At 38.4% G+C, this 21,278-nt stretch overlaps 1 protein-coding gene across 1 annotated transcript in view; it reads left to right on the top strand.

Moving 5' to 3' along the window:
* Positions 1–8,298, top strand: part of CHST9 (carbohydrate sulfotransferase 9) — a 123,667-nt gene extending 115,369 nt beyond the window's left edge. The window contains exon 3 of the mRNA XM_021718898.1: positions 6,560–8,298. Within this exon, the coding sequence (XP_021574573.1) occupies positions 6,560–7,651 (1,092 nt within the window). The 3' untranslated portion in view covers positions 7,652–8,298. The remainder of the gene's footprint in view (positions 1–6,559) is intronic.
* The last annotated feature ends 12,980 nt before the right edge of the window (positions 8,299–21,278 follow it).

The raw sequence follows: 21,278 nt of genomic DNA, 5'->3' as shown, positions 1-21,278 counted from the left end.
AACACTTATCAACAGTATAAAACCAATGTGAGTTAGTTGACTGAATAAGCAGTATTAGGACAGTGTTCTTCTTCACTTCAAAAATTCAAACAAATGTTAATGCAAGATACTGTTCTAGATACTAGTGGAGGTTAGAGTTGTAAGAATGCACACTGAATGTAACAAAGTTAAAATAAACTAGAAAGATAGTCACTTAAGCAACTAACTATAACAACTACCTAGAATAAAATTTTAAAAGTGATAAACAGGCCAGTCTTTTCTCATAAACTGGGCCAGTCTTTTCTTCATATCTTGGACTCCCATTTCTGCTCTCTCACGTCTGGCTGCATGTTGCTAGAGCCTTTGCCACTATGAAATCGATAATTAATTGCGCATTTACTGACTTAACATTCTTTTCCCTATCAGACTATCAGCTCCACGTGGGCAAGGACCACACTTGTCTTTTCCACCACACCATCCCTGGCATCTTACACAGGACCTGATGTATAGTAGGCATTCAACAACTTGGATGGGGAGAAAGGGAGAGCAATTCATTTAAGTGTCGAGGATCTGTGACACAGATAGGCTTTTAAACTTATTACATAGTTAATGAATATCGCATAGATATTTTTCCACTAGACTTCTTTGGATACTCGTTACATATTTTTCAACTAGCTATGCAATATCCACTCTTTAAAGGTGATTGTGAAAAACTATTGCTTTCTGTCATAGCTTATAATTTAGCTGTGGCTAAAAGAGTTTTTCCAACAAAAAAGTCAAATAATGATGTATGAAGGAATAAAATTACTTTCCTCACACGTGGTACAGACTAAGTGCTACAATCATTTCTAAGGGAGTAGAATCACTTACTGGAGACGTGGTTGTTTTCATGGAGAAATTAGGAACTAGATTTAGAAAGTCTGAAGAAAAAGGGAAGATTATGAGTCGCGGATGTCAAGAACCCACACAGAAGGAAATACAGGACAGGGCATGATGTCAAGCAAGCAGCAGAAAACAAAGGGAAAAGAGATTTAGCAACACCAGGCTGCAAATGCCAGCCAAGTAATGGCAACCTTGGCTGATATCTAGTGTACCCAGTTCAAAATGTCAAGGCATAAAAAATAAAATGTTTGGGAAGAGTAATTTGGTAATTATTTGCAAGGAGATTAATTAGGAGGATAAAGACTATCCAATTAAGAGGCAATACATTTTAAAAGATAAAAGACAAAGGCCTATGATATGTAAAATAGCCAATTACTTTCCCCTTGTTAAAGCACCTCTCAGATTTTGTGAGTGGGTGACCAAAGTTTCAAAATGGAAAAGAGCACTGAAGGAGTCACTTGTGGAGGGATAAGGATACATCTGGCTTTCTATGTGCTTTAGGGACAATCAGAATGAAGTGTCCAAAAGAAAATGGAGATGAAAGATTTTACTCTTTTTATTATTGTCATTGTTGTTGTCATAATGATGATGGTGATGAGAATCTGTTGATATAAACCTCAAATTTGAAATGTCATTAGCTTTAATTTTAATAATCCAAACCCCTTAGTCATGGAAATTCTTTGCTGTGACTAGAAGGAAATGGATTTGGATAAGGTTGGGGAGAGATGTCACCACTCCTAAAAACAGATTTTAAAAGGTGAGTGACAATGAGATCAAGGGCCCTGAGAGAAGGTCTGGTGACTATCCAAGAGGCCTAATGGGTGCTGGTACTATTAACATAAGATAATTTACTCTTTTCCCATATCTAAATTTGATCACAGTAGAGGAAACTGACTAACACTCAATAAACTAAAAGGAGGCTGGGTGTGGTGGTTCACACCTGTAATTCCAGCTCTATAGGAGGACAACTTGAGGCCTAGAGTTCAAGACCAACCTGGGCAACATAATGAGACTTTACCTCTACAAAAATATGAAAATTAAAAAGAAACTCGAAAAAATAAACTAAAATGAGCTTGAAGTCTAATTTATAAAGAATGACAAATCTTTCTATCATGCAGTTATCTCACCATCTAAACTAGTCATTAGAAAGTTGCTTGGGGCCCAGTGTGGTGGCTCATGCCTGCAATCCCAGTACTTTGGGAGGCAGAGGCGAGAGGATTACCTGAGCTCAGGGACTGGAGACCAGCCTGGGCAACTTGGTGAGACTTGTCTCTACAATAAATCAAAAAATTAGCTGGGCATGATGGTTCATACCTATAATCTCAGCTACTTGGAAGGCTGAGGCAAAAGGATTGCCTGAGCCTAGCAGCGTGGCCATGAGTGGGCCACTGCATTCCAGCCTGGGCAACAGAGTGAGACTCCAACTCAAAGAAAGAAAGAGAGAGAGAGGGAGAGAGCAATAAAGAGAGAGAGAGAGAAAGAAAGTTGCTGGGGCAGGGGGACATGGAATTCCAGCAAAGGAAAAGGATAAATGGAAAAGATATTCTATCTGGTCCATCTTAAGGCTTATATATTCCTACCCTCCGTCCAAGTTTGTTCTCTTCTTACTAAAATATTCAAGTCTACCACATTTGGTGTCTTTATGCTCTAGATAAGATCAAAGAACCTCTTCAGGGCCTGTCTCCTAATTTTTTTTTTACTTTGTTATACTGTAGTTAAGTGGTCCCCAAATACTACCACTGTCACTGGAACACCTGGGGATACTGTTGAAATTAGTCAGAAGCCTCACACTTGAGATTCTGATTCAGTGTATACTTAGAAAAGTCTGAGAATCCAGACTGCTGGCAAGCTCTCCAGAGTTCCAAGACAGTAATGAGTGACTTTGCAATCTGATTTGGCAGGCAGGTAATGCCCTAAGCCTCCACACCTACTTTAGCATGAGTGGCTTCACATGTGCCTATTTTGTTTTCTCTTCTGCCAAAAACTTGCTTAAACACAGATTTTCAGCACCTTAACAAGAATTGGTCAATTGTTTATCTACGTTAACCTTGACCTTTCCATGAACACAATTTTCTTCAAAAAGGTCGGAAAACAATTTTTTGGAAGCCCACCGTTAAATCATAACCACATTTACACATTCAGGAACTGGTTACTGATCTTCTTCTATGTACTAGGCACTGAGCTAAGCACCAGAGAACAAGAAAGATAAGACTTTTCTGCAGTTATATTCTAGTGCAACAGCAGTGGAATGGGGTAGAAAAAACAAGAGAATAAAGAAATCATTTCACATTGGGGAAAATAAGGCAATAAGGAAAACAAGCACGATGCTGTGGGAAAGAATCTGGGGGAAAACGTAACTTAGAGTGGGAAAAAAAAGACTTTCTATGGAGATGACTTTCTAACAGTGCTAAAGAAAGAAGAACCACTCATGCTAGCTGCTTAAGAGCCTGGATAACACAGTGAAAAGTGGTCAAAGAATTGCAAAACAGGAAATAACAATGAGCAAGGATGGTCAGAGACCATAGGGGTGAAACAGGCTCTGGTGATGGCCAAAGTTTATGGGAAGTGGAGAATTCCTCTGTTAAAAATGAGATGGTCATACTCAGTGATCTATCACAGAAACAAAGAACAGAGTTCCATATGTTCTCACTCATAAGCGGACCCTGAACTATTATAATACTATAAGAAAGGGATTGGCAGTAGTGGGAAACTGTCAGGGGAGGGGGGTGGGGTTGGCAGTTGAGGGAAACAGCTAGGGGAGGGAGGGGCATACCTCATCAAGAAGGGTACCTGCATAATCAATGTTTGTATACCTAACCCTGAATTGTACCCCACATCTTTATAATTTAAAAAAGTAAGAAAACATAAAAATAAAATAACTGTAATTAAAATGGTTACAGGTATTTTAGCAGCTTGTGTTAAGGAATCTGGAAAAGCAGTACTTTATTTTGTTATCAAATAATAGAATCCCAGAAAATGTAAATGCCTTTGTGTTAACTATAGAATAAAATTAGTTATTTTCATAAGTTTACTTATCTTGATAAGCTAAATGATTTTAACAAGTTAGCTTTTTTCCTTTTTAAACTATTTTATAGATGATAGCAACACTTTTATTCATTGTAACTTTAGGTATTGACTAAGGCAGCACTTTGAGAAAATTTTTGCAACATCAATTTTTTTAAATTGACAAATCATACTTGCACAAATTTATGGGATAAAATGTGATGTTTTGATAGATGTATAGAATGTGTTATGATTAAATCAAGCTAATTAACAAAAAAATTAAAATGAGATGGTCAAGGAACTGAGAGTTTGTGGATTTCGGGGTCTCTGAAGGTAATAAGAATAGGGATTAAGAAGCAATGTCTGCGTTAGAAGTTAGAGTGCATAAAAAGGAGGGATCAGTGGTAAAGACAGAAGACGGCATGAGGAGGAGGAGGAGGGAATGTAGGATGCACATGTTTCACAGAAGCAAGAGGTTTTCCTGCATGATGTCCTGGAAGCAACCACAGGTTGCAAGGAAATCGCTCTGTCTTCTGGTGAGAGAAAGGAGTAGTTCAAGGAAGTGAAGTTTCACCTACTTAAGAAAGTGCAAGGGTAGCAGAGTCTTGGGAGCCAGCCAGGTTTCATTTAGAGAAAGTCTTGAGAAACAAACATTCCAGAAGTCTCTGGAGATTAAAGAGAAAGTTGATGGTCACAAAGCAGAAGGTTCAGAGGGCACCCTGAAGAGCTGATTTTGTTATTTTGTTTGTGGGGCAGAGAAGAGAACTGATGAGGACATATGTACAGACACATGAACTATATATAGTCTGGATAGTAATGGACAACTGGGGAACCTTGAAATTCACGAGGTCACTGGGATAAAATATTATTATTATGAAAACTAAACAATAATAACAATTACTACTTATAGTGGTAATAGTAGAAGTAATAGTAGAAATGTGGTAGTTTTATTTTAGGCCTATGTCAAGTACTTTCCATGTGTGTCTACCAATAATCCTATGATTTTTTTTCAAACCTACAGTGGAATTTTATATTTTCATATGTTATATTAATAACATATTATCAGTGACAACTTTATGGACTGCAAATCACTGATCAAAGTAAGGAAAAATACAGGGCTTCAAAGTCATCCTGGCGGTCTCTGGAAAAGACAGAAGACTAATGTTTTTAGAACTGAAGCTCCAAGTACATGGTCTAATGGTGTGGAAGTCTTGGGGTAGCTTTTTTTATGAGGCAATAGATGTTGGTATATGGTGATCAGGGGTTATTCACACAGTCCTCTTGCACTTGAAAGAAGCAGCCCCTTCAAGTTGAGCTGATAGGAGGACCATGATGTCTGGGTGTGGCTCCATTCACAGTGCTTCCTTCCTCTGTTCTTTTGCTCAATAAGCTAGAAAATGCTTAATCATTCTTGAAGACCTAATTTCATTGATTTCACAAATATTTGAGAGCAACTATCATAGGCTATAGACCATTCTAGACTCTGGAGATACAATGGTTTAAATACATATATATTATATATCATATATTATATGTATAAATATACACATATACACACACATATGATCATATATGCATATCTCCCAGAGAACTTTTCTCACCATTCTTACCTTTAGGCTAGTGAGTCATCCATTATTCCCACAGCACAGCATTTATTCATTAATTTTTCCAATAACATGCTAGCAACCCTACATGTGGATCTCCAGTCCAGTCCTCTCCACAACTATTCTTTCCATGTCTAAGTGAAATCACGCTACTTTTCTGCTAAGAACCCTCCAAAGACTCCAAAGACTCTAGTTGACCTAGAGTAAAAGCCAAAGTCCTTACCATTTTTATGCCCATCCTAGGTTGCCACCTTGTAAATTCCATTTTTCTTACCTTCCTTTACCCAGTCACTGAGAGAGTTGTAGAAGAATGTAGTCAGGAGAAGAGTACATGGTAAATGGTCTGATTCATCCTTCTGGCAAGAAAACTACATTTTTATTCTATTCTTGATTCAATTTTGTGGAGCAGGACATCAAATAGACTTTTCTGGATTCCTTAGTCATTCTTCACTTGGGAAAGAGGGAAGGTCTCAGACATGAATGAGATTCTATGACATTATAATTATAGTTTTTAAATTATTGTAATTAACTAATTTAGAAAAATGAAACATTTTCCAATGGATAAAATACATGACTTTTTTGCAAGCACTTAGAAAACCAAATTGGTTATCAGGATTGTATAATTAGCCTTGCTACAATTTTAAGTTGCAATTTATGACTTTGAACTACTCTGTGCATTACAAAGTGTCCCACAAACCACAAAAATTTCAATCCAAAAACAGCACCATTTTGTATCTCTATCCAGATGCATTAACTAAAGCAGTAATGAAGATAATACAATCATTAATATCTCAAGAGTCACAGCACATGGAATGATTGAGTTACGTTCTATTTCATTACAGGCATAGTGAGGACAAAAATCAAGGGCCCTCTCCTCTCTATCCTGTGGATACCATTTTTCATTGTTACATGTTCTGTGAAAAAGCTGACTACAAAATGAATATTGCTAAATTGAAATGCTAAATTGTTCTGGCAGCATATGTGAAATATGTTCTCCTTGGTAGTATTTTAAAACAAATATGTTAAGTTCCTTTTCTAGTATACCCACACATGTGAATGTGCTCTCAACATTTCTCCTTCTCTATTTGCAGAATCTCAAGTTTCACCTGCCTAAGGATCTGAAGGAAAAAAAGGAAAATATTCTACTCAACCCAGAGAGTCCTACTGGGGTCTTAACAAAGACGAGTCACTCACAAGAAGGGAATCAAGCTTTGAGTAAGACCACAGGGTTCCTAACAAATAAGAGAGTTGAAAAACATCAAGGAACTAAGACTCTTTTCAAGGAGTTTAGCAAAATGAATTGGCCAATAGACATTCACCCTTTAAACAAAACTTTAGTCAATGACAATAAATGGAAGAAAACTGATGAGACGCAAGAGAAACGCAGGTCGTTCCTTCAGGAGTTTTGCAGGAAATTCGGTGGAGTGAGTCATCCTCAATCACATCTTTTTCATATGGTATCCAGAATCTATGTAGAAGATAAACACAAAATCTTATACTGTGAGGTGCCAAAAGCTGGCTGTTCCAACTGGAAAAGAGTTCTGATGGTACTCAATGGATTGGCTCCCTCTGCATACAACATCTCCCATGATGCTGTCCACTATGGCAAGCATTTGAAGAAACTAGATAGCTTTGACATAAGAGGGATACATACCCGTCTAAATACCTACACCAAAGCTGTATTTGTTCGTGATCCCATGGAAAGATTAGTGTCAGCGTTTAGGGACAAATTTGAGCACCCCAATAGTTATTACCATCCAGTATTCGGAAAGGCAATTATAAAGAAATACCGACCAAATGTCTGTGAAGAAGCATTAATTAATGGATCTGGAGTCAGATTCAAAGAGTTTGTCCACTATTTGCTGGATTCTCACCGTCCAGTAGGAATGGACATTCACTGGGAAAAGGTCAGCAAACTCTGCTATCCGTGTTTGATCAACTATGATTTTGTAGGGAAATTCGAAACTTTGGAAGAAGATGCCAATTACTTTTTACAGTTGATTGGTGCCCCAAAGGAACTGAAATTTCCCAACTTTAAGGATAGACACTCTTCCGATGAAAGAACCAATGCTCAGGTTGTGAGACAGTATTTAAAGGATCTGACAAGAACTGAGAGACAATTAATCTATGACTTTTATTACTTAGACTATTTGATGTTTAATTATACAACTCCATTTTTGTAGTTTGCATTCATTTTCTAAAATGAATTATAAAATTTACTGTAAGTACTTAATGAGGATGAGCTCAAATCAGCTACTGTAATTTTCCTATAATTCTCTATATGAGAGAAATTTAATAAGTGCAGTTGTCTTGATTTAATGAAGATTTTTCCCAAATAGTATGACACCAATGGTCACAAAGTTATAGGAAAGTCACCTAAAGAAGATATGCAAACAACTTGAGTTGCTCTTCAGTGTTTGGAAAAGAGCTGCTTTTGCATTATGGGTTATAGTGTGGAAGCAATAACCTAGCCAGCTGTTACATTAGCTAAAACAGCCTCTTGAAAAAAGTCAGAAAGAGATCTAAAATAGCATGAGTGTGTGTCTATATCCGGGAATTTACTGTCTCAAATGCATGAATATATTTTTTAACAGTCTGTGGCACATTAATCAAACCATTGGATAGTTTTCTTACACCCTGGAAATCTTTCTATCAACTGTAATTATAAATCCATTTCAAAATGATATTTTGCATTTGGGCATTTTACTTTAGATTGGAAGGCATTATGTGATTTACAGTATAAGAATATAGCAGAAAAAACCAGATGAGACTATGGCTTTTTAAATTCTACAACCAATAAAAAATGCACAACATTCTAAAATCAAAGCAACAAAAGCAACCCTCCTCTTACAGAAGAACTTAAGGGAATTGATTCTGTTTTCTTTTAAGCCTTCCACAAAGAGACAAAATGAACACAAGCACTAAAGATCTACATTTCTGAAGCAGGCAGTTGAGAAGTTTAAGTCTCATCAGATATAAATGTGCTCCTAATTCTGCTTTAATTGGGCAGGGGGGAAATTGTTTCAGGATGGAATAATCATCAAAAACAAAAGTTGCCATTCTGAATATAGACCTCAAACAATAACAAAGTTTTATAAGAATATTATTTGAATCAAAGCATCATGTGCATAGCTTTATATGTGGAATACACTCTGAGAATAGCTTTTGTTTTCAGTTTAATTATTCAGCTTGGGAATGACTTTTTAAAAACTAATATACCACTTCAAAGATAGGTTATGTTCTAGAAAATAAACATAACAAGAGCCCCTAGAAATGTTTTTAATAGGCTTATGCATAAGCAAATTAAGGTATTTTCTTTTTAAGTTTAAATATTCTATACTAACACAGTCAAATACCATTGCATTCTAATATTAAATCAAAGACCTCAAAAAATAGGCCCATGTGTCACCCTTATGAAAAGTTGTAATGCAGTTTGGAAATTTTTTCCAAAGGCCTCTAAATTAGAAAGCACATTTGGATAGAAAACTTATTTTAATTGGTCAACAATCACCCTGAGTTAAACAAACCACATGACATTCAAACTCTGTTAAATGCCTATCTTGAACATGTTCCTCTTCCTAAGCTATCATTTTCCCCTATCCGTAAATATTCAGTAGTGGCTCTCAAAGAACAGTAGTATTAGTATTTGAATACTAATAGACCAAGACAGATACAGTCATACTTATTTCATTTTGATTTTCCATTTCATGGCTGAGTATTCATGAATTGCTTCACTCTTGCACACACCTGCCGTGTCCCATCTGTGTCTCCTAAGGAGGAAGTAAACTGCACTGGGCTGAGAGATCATAAGTATTAAACCTTCTAATCCAACCTTTTACTACTTTTCCACTCCATTAACTCTTGCCTCTAGACCATACACTTAAGCTGTGCTCTCTGTTTTTAAGGAGTTTTACTCTAGAGTAATCTAAATTACATAATTTAAAATTTCACCGAACCACGTTGAGTAGATTCCTAGTAACTTAGGGACATTGAAATTATCTTTTTATGGAGAGAGAAGGGGTGTGGGAGAGAATAGAAAATATTCCAAGAAGTCTGAAATTGTATTCCTAAACTTCCCAAAACTTGTTTTAGGTGGAATCTGCTAAAAAGGATAAAGGCAATTTTCTCAGAGGTATTCCTAAAACCACATAAGAAACAGACAAAAACTTTTTATAGCTTTGGAGAGAAAAAAATGGAAACAATGGTCTTGTCTCTCTTATTTGCATTTCTAATGCATTGAGGAGGGTGGAATGTATACTTATGTGATTGGTTTTGATGGGTAGGAGGAGGGGTGGGGAGGGAAAGCCTAGCCGGTGCTCTTCAGAAAGCTGTTCCATAGTGTTTGCTGTATTTGTTCCTCTTCTGACCCTTTCCACAGAGCCTGTGTAACCATAGGTTGTTCTTCTTCTGCATGGGCTCTCTCATGCCAACTAATATCCTGTATAGCTGGAAGTTCCAGAGGCCATGCATGTTTTTGCCAAGGAAGAACAAACTTTTTATTACGTACCTGCTCTTTGTTTTGGATGACTCATTTTCAAGGTAGGGCCAAAGAAGCCAGTCATCATCCTGGATTCCTTGTTATCTTAAATATCCACTTCATTATCTCTTCTGAATTATTCTGCTTTGCAGGTCAGCTCCCATCTGCCTTTGTCATTTCTGCCTGTGTTGAAATCCAGGTGGGAACATCACTGATTCTTTGGACAGACACAATTTTGTGAAATTCATTTCCTAAAGGCAAGTGACCAAATCCAGACTCATCTTCCAGATGTCCGGTGTTCCCATTTTAACATTAGCGTGCTTTAGGTGTCATTATAAGTCTCCTAATTAAGCCCTAAGGATCCCATTTGTTTTTATAGGCAGCAGTAGCATGATGAGCAGGCCCTTCACTCTGTAACTCCCCTGTCCGGAATTACTATCAGGGTAGCAAGTTGAAAATTAAGTCCAAAACCACTGTTATTTAACCTGTAAACTACCCATGGATATGCATTACCGGCATGATTGTGCCCAGAAATTGCCACAAACTTCAATAGAAACATATGTGCAGGACACTCAATGCTCTGATTTTCTCACATGTGTTTGGTAAAATTTAATGACAATATGAGGCCACTTGCTAAGTTCTCTAACTTTACAGTCTTTAAAATATTCTCTAGCAGAGAACAGTATTGTTATTATTACTGAGAGTGAATTATAATTCAAGAACTTCTTGGATGTTATTTATAATTAGAAAAAGGAAAAAGACTTTTTCATGAATAATTATTCTTATATCCTAATATATGTAGTGTCTAACAGGAGGAAATATATAAGAAGATGCAGAGAATTTAGAAAAATCACATGATGAATTAGTAAAACTTGAAATTAGCCTGGGATTACAGTAAACATCTGACTACTGTGAGCTCTCCTTTGGCCTCTGGGGGCATCTTCAGCCTCTAAGTCTTCATGCAGAATGGTGAAGCAGAGCTTTGCACAACTAACATTCCCAGCATGTTCTGACACTTGAGAAATGGTTGGCCAGTAGTTTCTTTCACCCATGCCAACTCTGGTATGTCTCCCTTTCTTTAATCTCTTCTTTCTCTAATAAAGTTTGTTTTAAAACTTTGGGTGGGGGGAAATGGTTGACAAAGCTGTTTAGTAGTAGCTCAACTATCTGAGAACCTTAGGCTGAGGCTAATTCAACTTAGTTCTATCTTTAGGATAATACCTTCTCAATCTCAACCATAATCATTATACAGTAATAATATTCATAGTCATGACTAACATGTATTCAATACTTACTGGGTATCAGGCACTCTACATGCATTAATTTATTTAATCTCCAGAGCCAATCTAAGATAGGTGCTATGATGTAACCCTCTCCATTCCCATATATAATAAAGGAAAGCAAAGTGTGGGCAAATAACTTGGCTAAAGAGATTCAGTTGATATACAGGCTAGAAGCCAGGATGAAGCCAAGCAGCAAATACCACTAAAAACTCTCGTCTTAGAATATTATAAACAAATACCTGGTTTTGCTTTCTCTTGCCTATGTTCAGAACAACGAAAGACAAAAACCATATATTGGAATCTTGACATTTTATCATTATAAATACGGATGCATGTGTCTGTGTGTGCGTGTGCATTTAGCTAGTTAGTTATCACATTTCAAATCAGTTTATTCCTTTATTCCTGCTGAGTTAAGCTGACAGGTTCAAAGATTCTAGAAGAAATTAGGCTTCCTTCTTCCAACTTTTTTTTTATACTTAGTTGATCATGAGACACAGTGTTTTTAAAAAGAATGGGGGAGGCTGGGCGGAAAGTTCCTGGAACAAATTTAGCTTAACAAAAACAAAATATCATTTTGACAAGAAATTCCAGACCGCTACTAGAACAGTCAAGGTTAAACAGATTCAGAGTCCAGGCCAAACTTCCCTGTATAGGTACTTGAAGCCCCTGCAGATGGTCATGGCTCGAAAAGTAAGACCTCTTATTAGAGACATTCCTGCTAGAAACGAAGCAATCGTGCACTGCCTCTTCTTCCCATGCTCCCATCCCCAGGACTGCATTTAGTAGCCAGATAACCCTGAGCTTACTCAGAAAGACTGTAGAAAAGAATAGAGGAACAGGTTGACTTAAACCAACTGAAAAACACCATGAAAGAAAGTCAAAATAAATAAGTGCTCAGCTAGAAGATGGTAGGTTTTCCCTGGGCTGTGGACACTACCTGAGGAAGACTAAGTCTAGGGAGTTCAATGGAATATTAGCTCAATTGTTTAGTTCTCAAAATTGCCTAGGCAGTCACATCCTAATTTTTTACCAGGCTTATATGCTTCCAGGCAAATGTATTCAAACCTATTTAGGAATCTTTTCCCAGCTCCAAGCCTCTGCTCAAATCTCATGCTGTATTTAGACACTCTCCTCTCTAAATATTCAGAAATTAGTTTCTTGTTAATTGACCAACAGTTCTCTTTAGATTACTTAATTTTGATATCTCATCCCTTCCTGAGTTCTCTGATCAGTGGAAAAGCCAACATGGTTTCCCCGATATGACACGCAGCAGATTCTTCTTCTCTTACCAATAAATGCAAGTACCTCACTTTTTTGCAGGGGGGAGTCCTTGATTTATTTGTTCATATGCTATTTATCCTACTTTATGTGAATATAAAATATCTGTTGTCAGCCAGGTTCGGTGTCTCAGCCTATAATCCCGTGCTTTGGGAGGTTGAGGTGAGTGGATTGTCTGAGCCCACAGGTTCGAGACCTGCCTGGGCAACTTGGTGAGACCTCATCTCTACAATAAATCAAAAATTTAGCCGGGCATGGTAGCGCACATCTGTAGTTCCAGCTACTTGGAAGGCTGAGGCAGGAGGATCACTGGAGCCCAGCAGATTGAGGCTGCGCTGGCCGGGGGACCGGCCACTGCACTCCAGTCTGGGTGACAGAGTGAGATTCCAACTCAAAAACAAAAAAAAAATCTGTTGTCATTGGAATATGTTTTAAGTCTTTCAAGAGGAAAGATACTGTGCTATTTAATTCATGTTATACTGTTTCTCACAAAGCACTCATGGAAAGAGTTACTTTAACAGTAACTCTTGAAAATGTCTTCTACAGCTTCTCCTAGTTATGATGCATACGTGTCTGCCTATAACTTTCAGGCATCCATAGGACCAGTGGCTCTAAAGAGAAGATGTTAGAGCAGGGCCATTGAGGCAAGGGACCTGAGCCACATGCCCATTCTACACTAATAGTCACATCTTAACCTGAAGAATAGGCGTGGGGACAATCATCTTTTCCATTTCTAAGGCCTTTGATTGATTGTTTTGGGAAGGAAATGTTGAAACAAATCCATGATCCTGGTCAATATAAGAGCCAGTTACTGAGCACCTCCTAGGTAGTGGACATTGGTAAAATACTTTACATACATTCATTTAATGCCATGAAGACCATGTTTAATTCTTTCCCCCAAAAAATGAAAGTTAGGTATCATGTCACCCACCATTTTATGAATGAGAGTCAAATAGGTTTTATAAGTAATCCCTAAGACAGATTTGAGCCAAAGTTTCTCTGGCTCCAAAGTTGACACCACATACTGGCAGCCCATAGGCTCTATCTGGCTGCAGACTTGTATGGTTTGGCCCGCAGTGCATTTTGTTTAATGGTTGAATTAGTTACCAACACTTAAAAATTGGGACTCTTTCATTAACAATAGGGGATTTTCTGCCCCACATCTTATAAATAAATGGGCAGAGGCAAGATCAGTCCCTTTAGATGAGGCTGGAGATCTCTAGTTATTCATGCTCCCTGCCAAGCTGCTATCATTCCTTCTCCTGATTTGACTTGCCTCTAAGCACCTCCATTTTCACTTCCTGTTCTGAAGTGTGTATACTTTCATCTATGAAGCTTCCGAACAAAAAGCAAACCCTGAACATTCTCTTTGACTATATTTGTGTTGTGCAATTAATGAGGTTATCCCATTATGGGTTTCATTATACTCCTCAAGATGCCACTTGTCCTTTGGTCTTATGTTCATTGGGATCTCCAGACAATATTTCATTGTTTGAGGAAGTCTCTTTTGACCAACAGCAAAGTTGTTGGGAGAAATCCAGTACCTTTCTTTGGCAACTTTCTGTCTTAGCCACCGGGTACCCCTGGCAACAACATTCCTTCTCACCTCTCTCAACAGAGATGTGTCATTCTCTCATGCCCCTGGAGCCTCAGTATCTAGGGACAGAAACTTGCTCCGACTTCTGCCTCTAGACTGTTATTCTATAACCTTCCTTCAAAAACCTCTTCTGTTCTGAAGGTGTACTCAACCTCCCTCAACTCTGAAATTTATCTGTTTTCCAACTTTCTCTGAGGATTTTCCTGTCTGGTTCATAATACATCTCTCTATCCCACTTCCTGCTATTGTCTAGGTGACTTTAGGACCCTCCAGCAACATTTCACTCTCTGTTTCTTAGTGCTCTGACCTCCTCCTCTCCCACTTCAACACTTAGAGAGCTGGAGAAAACAGAAACACAGTCCATGGGAAGGGATATCAATGACTCTTGTCCCCAAATAGCAGAAAACCTTTGGCAAACTGCATGGTGTCTCATTTTATTCATTCACTTGCTCAATATATTTCCAAAATTTAGAAGAGTGTTTTTGAAAGCACTGTATTAAAATTAAAATGTACTCAGAGTGCTAAAGTATCTACCCACTTAAAATGGCAATATTATTAGTTTGACTGTAACTATCCTTAGGGGGGAAAAGGCTTAATTTCACTTATCAATTTCTCAAAAAATAGTGCATGGGCCACTTGTATCAGAGTTAACCTAATTTTTGTTAAAAACATATTCCTGGACCCCATCCAAGATATATTGAATCAGAATCTCTGTAAGACCACTTGGAAATTTCCTTCTTAACAATCTTGTGGAGTGCTTTTTACATACAGCAAAGTCTGAGCATCACATGTGTATGTGTGATTTTTTTTTAAGTTCTGGTTGATTATAGATGATAATAAAACCTGCTCTTTTCATTCTGCCACTTTGATGAAAAGTTAACGACTCTCAGCTCAGAGAAGTATCAGCGGGTGTTTGTACCAAAGTTCCCCTGTGGGATTCTGACCAATACTGAAGCAGAAACTTGGCGTCCCAAGTCTGCCAACTGCAAGAATTAGAGCTGAAATGATGAAGTGAGTTATGGGGACAGTGCTGGGCACTGCCCAAACTTTCTGAAAGCTTTCAGAATGAAATGGGGAAATGGAAACTTTCCTCTGTTTGAAATACAAAAGACAAATGTGTATTAAAGGCAATTTTGGCAACTCAACTTCACACTGAACAAGTGAAGACAATATGAGTTTTTCCAATAAAAAATAAAAAGCTGTTTTCAAATTGACCTAAGATGATTGAAAATGGAAAATATTTGCTATTTGGGTTATTAGTTTGAGAGCAAACGCCCTAGGAAATATTTTGCAATTTAACTTAAATGGTAAGAATGTACATTTTCTTGGGCTTCATTAAAGAATATGTCTCCTCTTGCCTTTCTATTAGGTTGAACCATATGACATTGCCAGCATTTGACCAGCTCTGACATAGAAACACATCCCTTTTATGTGGTTCCACTAAGAGTATAGGCTACCTGCTGTCTACACAATTCTAGCCACATTGGCTGTCACCTGGATTACTGGAAACAGCCTCTGAAAAAAAAGCCCGCTTTTTCATTTTTTTGCTTTTTTCTTTTTAATTTCTAACTGTAGTAAAATATACATAAAATTCGGCATCTTACCGCTTTTTGCATTATTTAACAAATCTCTCCCTATCCCACCCCATCTTACATTTTAAGTGTACAGTTCCGCGACATTAAGTATTGTTGTGCAACATCACTACTATCCAGTCATTGAACTTTCATCATGAAAAATTAAAACTCTGTACCCATTAAACAACAACTCTGCTTTTTCCCCTTCCCCACCTCTTGGCAACCACCATTCTACCTTCTGTTTCTCTAAATCTGACAACTCAAAGCACCTCATAGAAATTAAATGATATACCATTTGTCCTTTTGTGACTGGCATATTTCACTTAGCATAATGTCCTCAAAGTTCATGCATGTTGAAGCATGTGCCAGAATTTTCTTTCTAAGGCTAAATAATATTCTTTTCTCATTGCCTGGCCTCAAGGCTCTCAAAAATGTAACTCCTTCCCAGCTTAATCACCCAATACCTGATCAAACCCACCATTATCCAGCCAACTTGAACTATTACTTTCTCTAAAAACTCCCCTTGCTTTCCCTCCTATGTTGTTCATAATATTCACACTGGCTGAAGTGTGCGTATCTCCTCTTTAAGGACCTTCACGCATGTGCCTCCAACCTGATGCCCCCCATGGCCATTTTTCAGTCAGGTCACCTCACTCTGTCTGGGGGGGCCTCTTCTACTCTCCTTGCTTTAACTTCACCATTAAGCTGATGGTTCCCACATCTCTTTTTCTAGCCCAAATGTGTGTCATAGACTTTGACTCAGATTTCCAATTTCTTACTTGACTATTTACCTAGATGCTCCAGTGGCACTTTCAACTCAACATGACCAAAGCTGAACTCATTATCTAACACCAAACCAGCTTCCTCCTTATTTGGTGACAACACCATCCATCAACTCTGTCTCCCAAATTGAAAACCTAGGAGTCAACCCAGACTTCTCTCTGCACTGACTCTCTACTGCCAAGAGAGACTAACTCCCCTGCCTACATTTTTCTGAAGCTTCTCCTTTCCTCCACCCATTCTGCTAATATCCTAGCTCAGACTCTCACCTTCTCCTGCCTGAAACACTATGATAAACTTTGACTGTTCTTCCACTCTTGCTCCCCTCAGCCCCACCCTCTATACAGCTGCCATTGTAATTACTCTAAAATACAAACCCAAGCCTAGCATTTCTTTATTTGAAGCTCCTTCTTGGCTGCCTTCAGCCAATTCTGGTTCCTAACACACATACAACGTCCTCCATGATCCCAGTCCTTCTCCAGGCACATTTCCTGCCAATTCCTGACTCCTTACCTTCCAACAACCAGAATGGCTATAATCCCCTGACACTGGGTATTTTTCTACCTCCTGGGCTTATTCATGCTTTCTCCTCTTGGAGCACCCACTTGCCCCACCCCAATCACCTCCCCAACAGTCCTAATCTCTAATTCAGGTCAGGGAAGTATTCTCCACTCTGCCTGACTCAGATGAGATGCCCAGCTCTGCGCACCCCTGTGTGACTGGGAAGCAATATACCATGGTGGTTAGCAGCCTGGGGCTTGGCATCAGTAAGAGCTGGGCTTGAATTCCGTATCTTCAACTTTTAAATTTTGGGATCTCTGCAATTGACCTAACTTCTCTAAGGGATAGTTCTCTCATCTCAAAAATGAGACTAGCAATACCTATCTCTTAAGGGGAGACATGGAAAATGCAAGTAAAGTGTTTAATAAATGCTCAATAAATGACAAATATTGATTTAGCTCATTATAGCCTGTGCATATTTCTATCTTTGCACTTTAAGAATTCTAATTATTTATGTGTATGTCTTGCTCAATAGACTGAATTCCTTGAAGCCAAAGTTCGTGACTTCATCTTTGTAACCCCAGAGAAGTCACTCATCAAATATTTGCCAAAGAAATGAATGCAGGAACAAATCCTGCACACATACCCCTGTGTTCATGTAGCACTGTGTCCTTCTCTTAAGGTACATTCTCACGTATAACCGTATAAAACGTGTCTTATCTTTTCTTGTATATTTTGGGTTACTTGAGGGCAGGAACCATGTCTTGCTCAATAAATGCATGTACATCTAATGGAGTCTGAAACGTTCAACTGTTGATTCTTTATAATAAGTTTAATGGCTTAGTAAGCAGACTTCCTAGTCAAACATAAAAAACAAATAAGTAAAATAAAAATTTGTTTCTTCATTCAGTCCCTTTCTTTCCATTAGCTCTGTGTCCTCACCATGCTGAACTTTTATCTCCAAATAAGCTATGCTTTTCTCTGCCTCAGGATCTTTTTATGAGTTGTTTCCTGAACCTGGAACACTATCTGTCAATCTAATACATTACTGGTCTTCAGAAAAGCCTTTCCTGATCCACAGACCAGATTAAATCATGCATAGTTACTTTTCCAAAATTACATATTCCCACTGGAAAATGAGAAGGTTCCCTATTCCAGGGAGAGTCTCTGTTATGTTTCATCTTTTTTTCTTAGCACCAAGCATGTTGTTGATATTCAGCAAACTATGTTGACTGACTAAATGGACAGAGTTCTGAGCTGCAGTCTTCCTCTTTCATAAGACTTTGGCAAATACTAGGCTGAAAAGGATTACATGGGAGTTACTCTACCAGAATTTATTTGAGATTAAATTCTTAAAGACCACGTTACAGGAGACAGAAGCCAAGACAGCATTATGCAATTTGTTCTATAGCAGAAAAGACTGGAGAAAATTAAAAGGTGACCTCTATGTTCACCAAAAGCACTGACTGGTATAATTTAATTTGTGAGTAATGTGGTAGTGAAACTTTTCCAAAAATTGAAGCGAGCAGGGAAGAGGCTAGAGAAAGGCTTAGTTTGTTCACACTGTTGGTCAGTGGTCCATCTGAATCCAAAGCTCCATTTTGCTAAACTCCTAACAAACTATATTTATTTCTGATGTGGCATTTTAGAAGTATCATACTTTTTTCTATAGCCTTCTAAACATTTCTTGCCTGTAGTGATTGTGCCATGCTTGCCCACTGTGTAATCTGTCAAACCTCAGTATGCTCCTCCCCACAAAATTTAGTGAGGCTCAACATGACTAGTACTTCATACCTATGACAGTAGACAAACCCTCAACCCTCTACTAATGTAATGTTATGAAGGCCCTTACTTTCCTATTTTTCATTGACCCACTTGGTAATGAATGGAAATAGAAGTATTTGATAGTTTAGTGGAATTAAACAATAACAAGTAGTTATTAAACATAATTACTTACCATTGTTTAATCTGGATATTTTGGGGCTCCCCTATTCAGTCTCATAAATGGGACTTCCCTAGGTACCCTACATAGGGCAGCTTTGAGAGAAAAGTCAGAACACTGGTTTAATGGTCCCCTGGTCATGAGGACTGTCTGCTAGACAGTAGCCCCTATGCTTAGTGAGCCACGAAGGCAGAGCCAGCACATCACCTAAAGCAGGAGGCTGTCTTGTAGGCAGCCAGGACAGACTGTCAGATATCACCACTCCACCTTTTCCACTACCACCATGCCTACTATCTGTCCCTGGCTGACTGGCTCTGAGAGTCATTTCTCACCTTCTTTGCTTTGCAACAAAAAACATTTGTAGGTCTTCTTTTCAGGTTCCTTATGCAGCTGACTTCTAGCTGGGTCCAGACAATGGACCCATTTGCAGGAGACAGGAGGTCAAGAAAAGGAGCTGCCAGTGCATTTTTCCTCCTCTCTCTTCTTTAGATCATACTTTTACACATAGGCTACAATAGATCAGATATCCCTCCAAGAAAACCCAGTGCCAATCCATGTGCAACCTGTAAGTGGAGGTGAGTTAATGTCCCATGGGTGAACTTTTGATCAAAAGAAAATGTGACCATGTTAATATATTATTATTCCCTTCTGTCTTCAATAGACAGTATTGAAACATTGTTAATATGTTTTCCCCAGATGGTTCTACAGTTAATGGCAACCAGCTAGCTATCACATCCTCACATTGGCCATCCTCTCTTCCCTGATCCACTCTTCTAACCCTCTCTCTCTTTATCCCTACTACAGGAGTATTAACATCTAATGTGTAATAATATAGGAGTAACAGCATACAAGATCTCTGCCTCAGATGCTGCCTTCTTGGGAACTTGGATGCATTAGTTTCCTTGGACTGGCAATACGAAGTACCATTAACTGGGTGGCTTAAAACAAAGAAATATATTATCTCACAGCTCGGGCCAGAAATCTGAAACCAAGGTGTCTCCAGGGTTGATTTCTTCTGAAGGTTCTGAGGGAAAATCTGTTCTGAGCTTCTCTCTTAATATCTACTGGCTGCTGGCAAGCTTTGGTCTTTTTTATTGTAGCTGCAGCATTCCAGTCTCTGTTTCTATTATTATATGGTCTTCTTTCCTATTTGTCTCTGTGTCTCTTCACATGGCCTTCTTAGAAGGACACAAGTCATTTTAGGGCCACCCTAATCTAATATGACCTCATCTTAACTAATTACATCTGCAAAGATCCTATCTCCAAATAAGATCACCTTCTGAGGTTCCAGATAAATGTGAATTTAGTGAGGGGAAGGGGATACTAGTCAACCTAGTAAACTAGGCTTCAACATCTGGAGCCAAGAGTGAAGTAATGAGCAAGAAGTGGCATCTCAGCTACTAGGGCTGTGTTAACTAACTACCTGTGGTTAGTTGAGATGAGGTTCAAGTGGAAGGTGAGTCTTTGGAATATGTAGTATCTGAACACTGATAACTATAAAGGTCATGAAGTGGGATGGCTTTTTTTAAAACAGCATTTGAAACACTGAAGAAAGAAAATAATAGGCTCAGAGTGACCCACTGCTTACTCAAGGTACACTGTTAAAGCCAAGAGTCTTTTTACGGCTGTCAGGTAGACTCTCAACTCTTAAAACATCAAGGTAGGTTTTGCTGAAAAATAAGGCTCAGAATCAAACTGTATGGTAGCAGAGCTGAGTGCACAGCCTTCCTAGATTCTCTGTGTCAAGGTCAATATAGCAATCAGAAGAAAGTGGGACACTGAACCCTAGGATTTGGGTCCTTTCGATGGGAGTCAGAGAGTCTCAAAAATCCAGCCTAGAAAATGCAACCTTATACCCCTCACCAGAGAAAAGCAACCTCACCTTCCACGGAGACCACACAAAAACATACCAGAGGCAGGCACTTTATAAGACAATGTTTGTTTTTCTCAAAAGCCTCACTCATTACCTCCAGGTTGATATCCAGAGTAAACACAATCCAACAGGGAAAATTCTGGAATAAAATAGTTTGTATGCCAAAAGTATTGTAGGAAGGATGTCACCAACATATATAAGATAAATTGAAGAACACATGTGAAAGTAAAATTTGGGGTGTTGCATAAGTGAAGACAAGGTGAAATATAATGTAGGATAGGGCACACTTTTTTGACATGGTGATACTTACCCATCCTTGGGACTCAAGTTCTGACAAGGACTTCTGGAGCTAAACTTAATAGTTGGTTGGAATGACTCCTTGAATTTTGGATGTGATGGTGGCTGTCTTAGTCCATCTTGTGTTGCTACAACAGAATACCATAGACTTGATAATTTATTTCTCACAGTTCTGGAGTTAGGATGTCCAATATCAAGGTGTTGGCTT

This window comes from Carlito syrichta, unplaced genomic scaffold, assembly GCF_000164805.1.
Source record: "Carlito syrichta isolate Samal-C Ts95f unplaced genomic scaffold, Tarsius_syrichta-2.0.1 Scaffold313984, whole genome shotgun sequence".
Taxonomy (NCBI): domain Eukaryota; kingdom Metazoa; phylum Chordata; class Mammalia; order Primates; family Tarsiidae; genus Carlito; species Carlito syrichta.
This window is presented reverse-complemented; position numbering and strand designations above follow the sequence as displayed.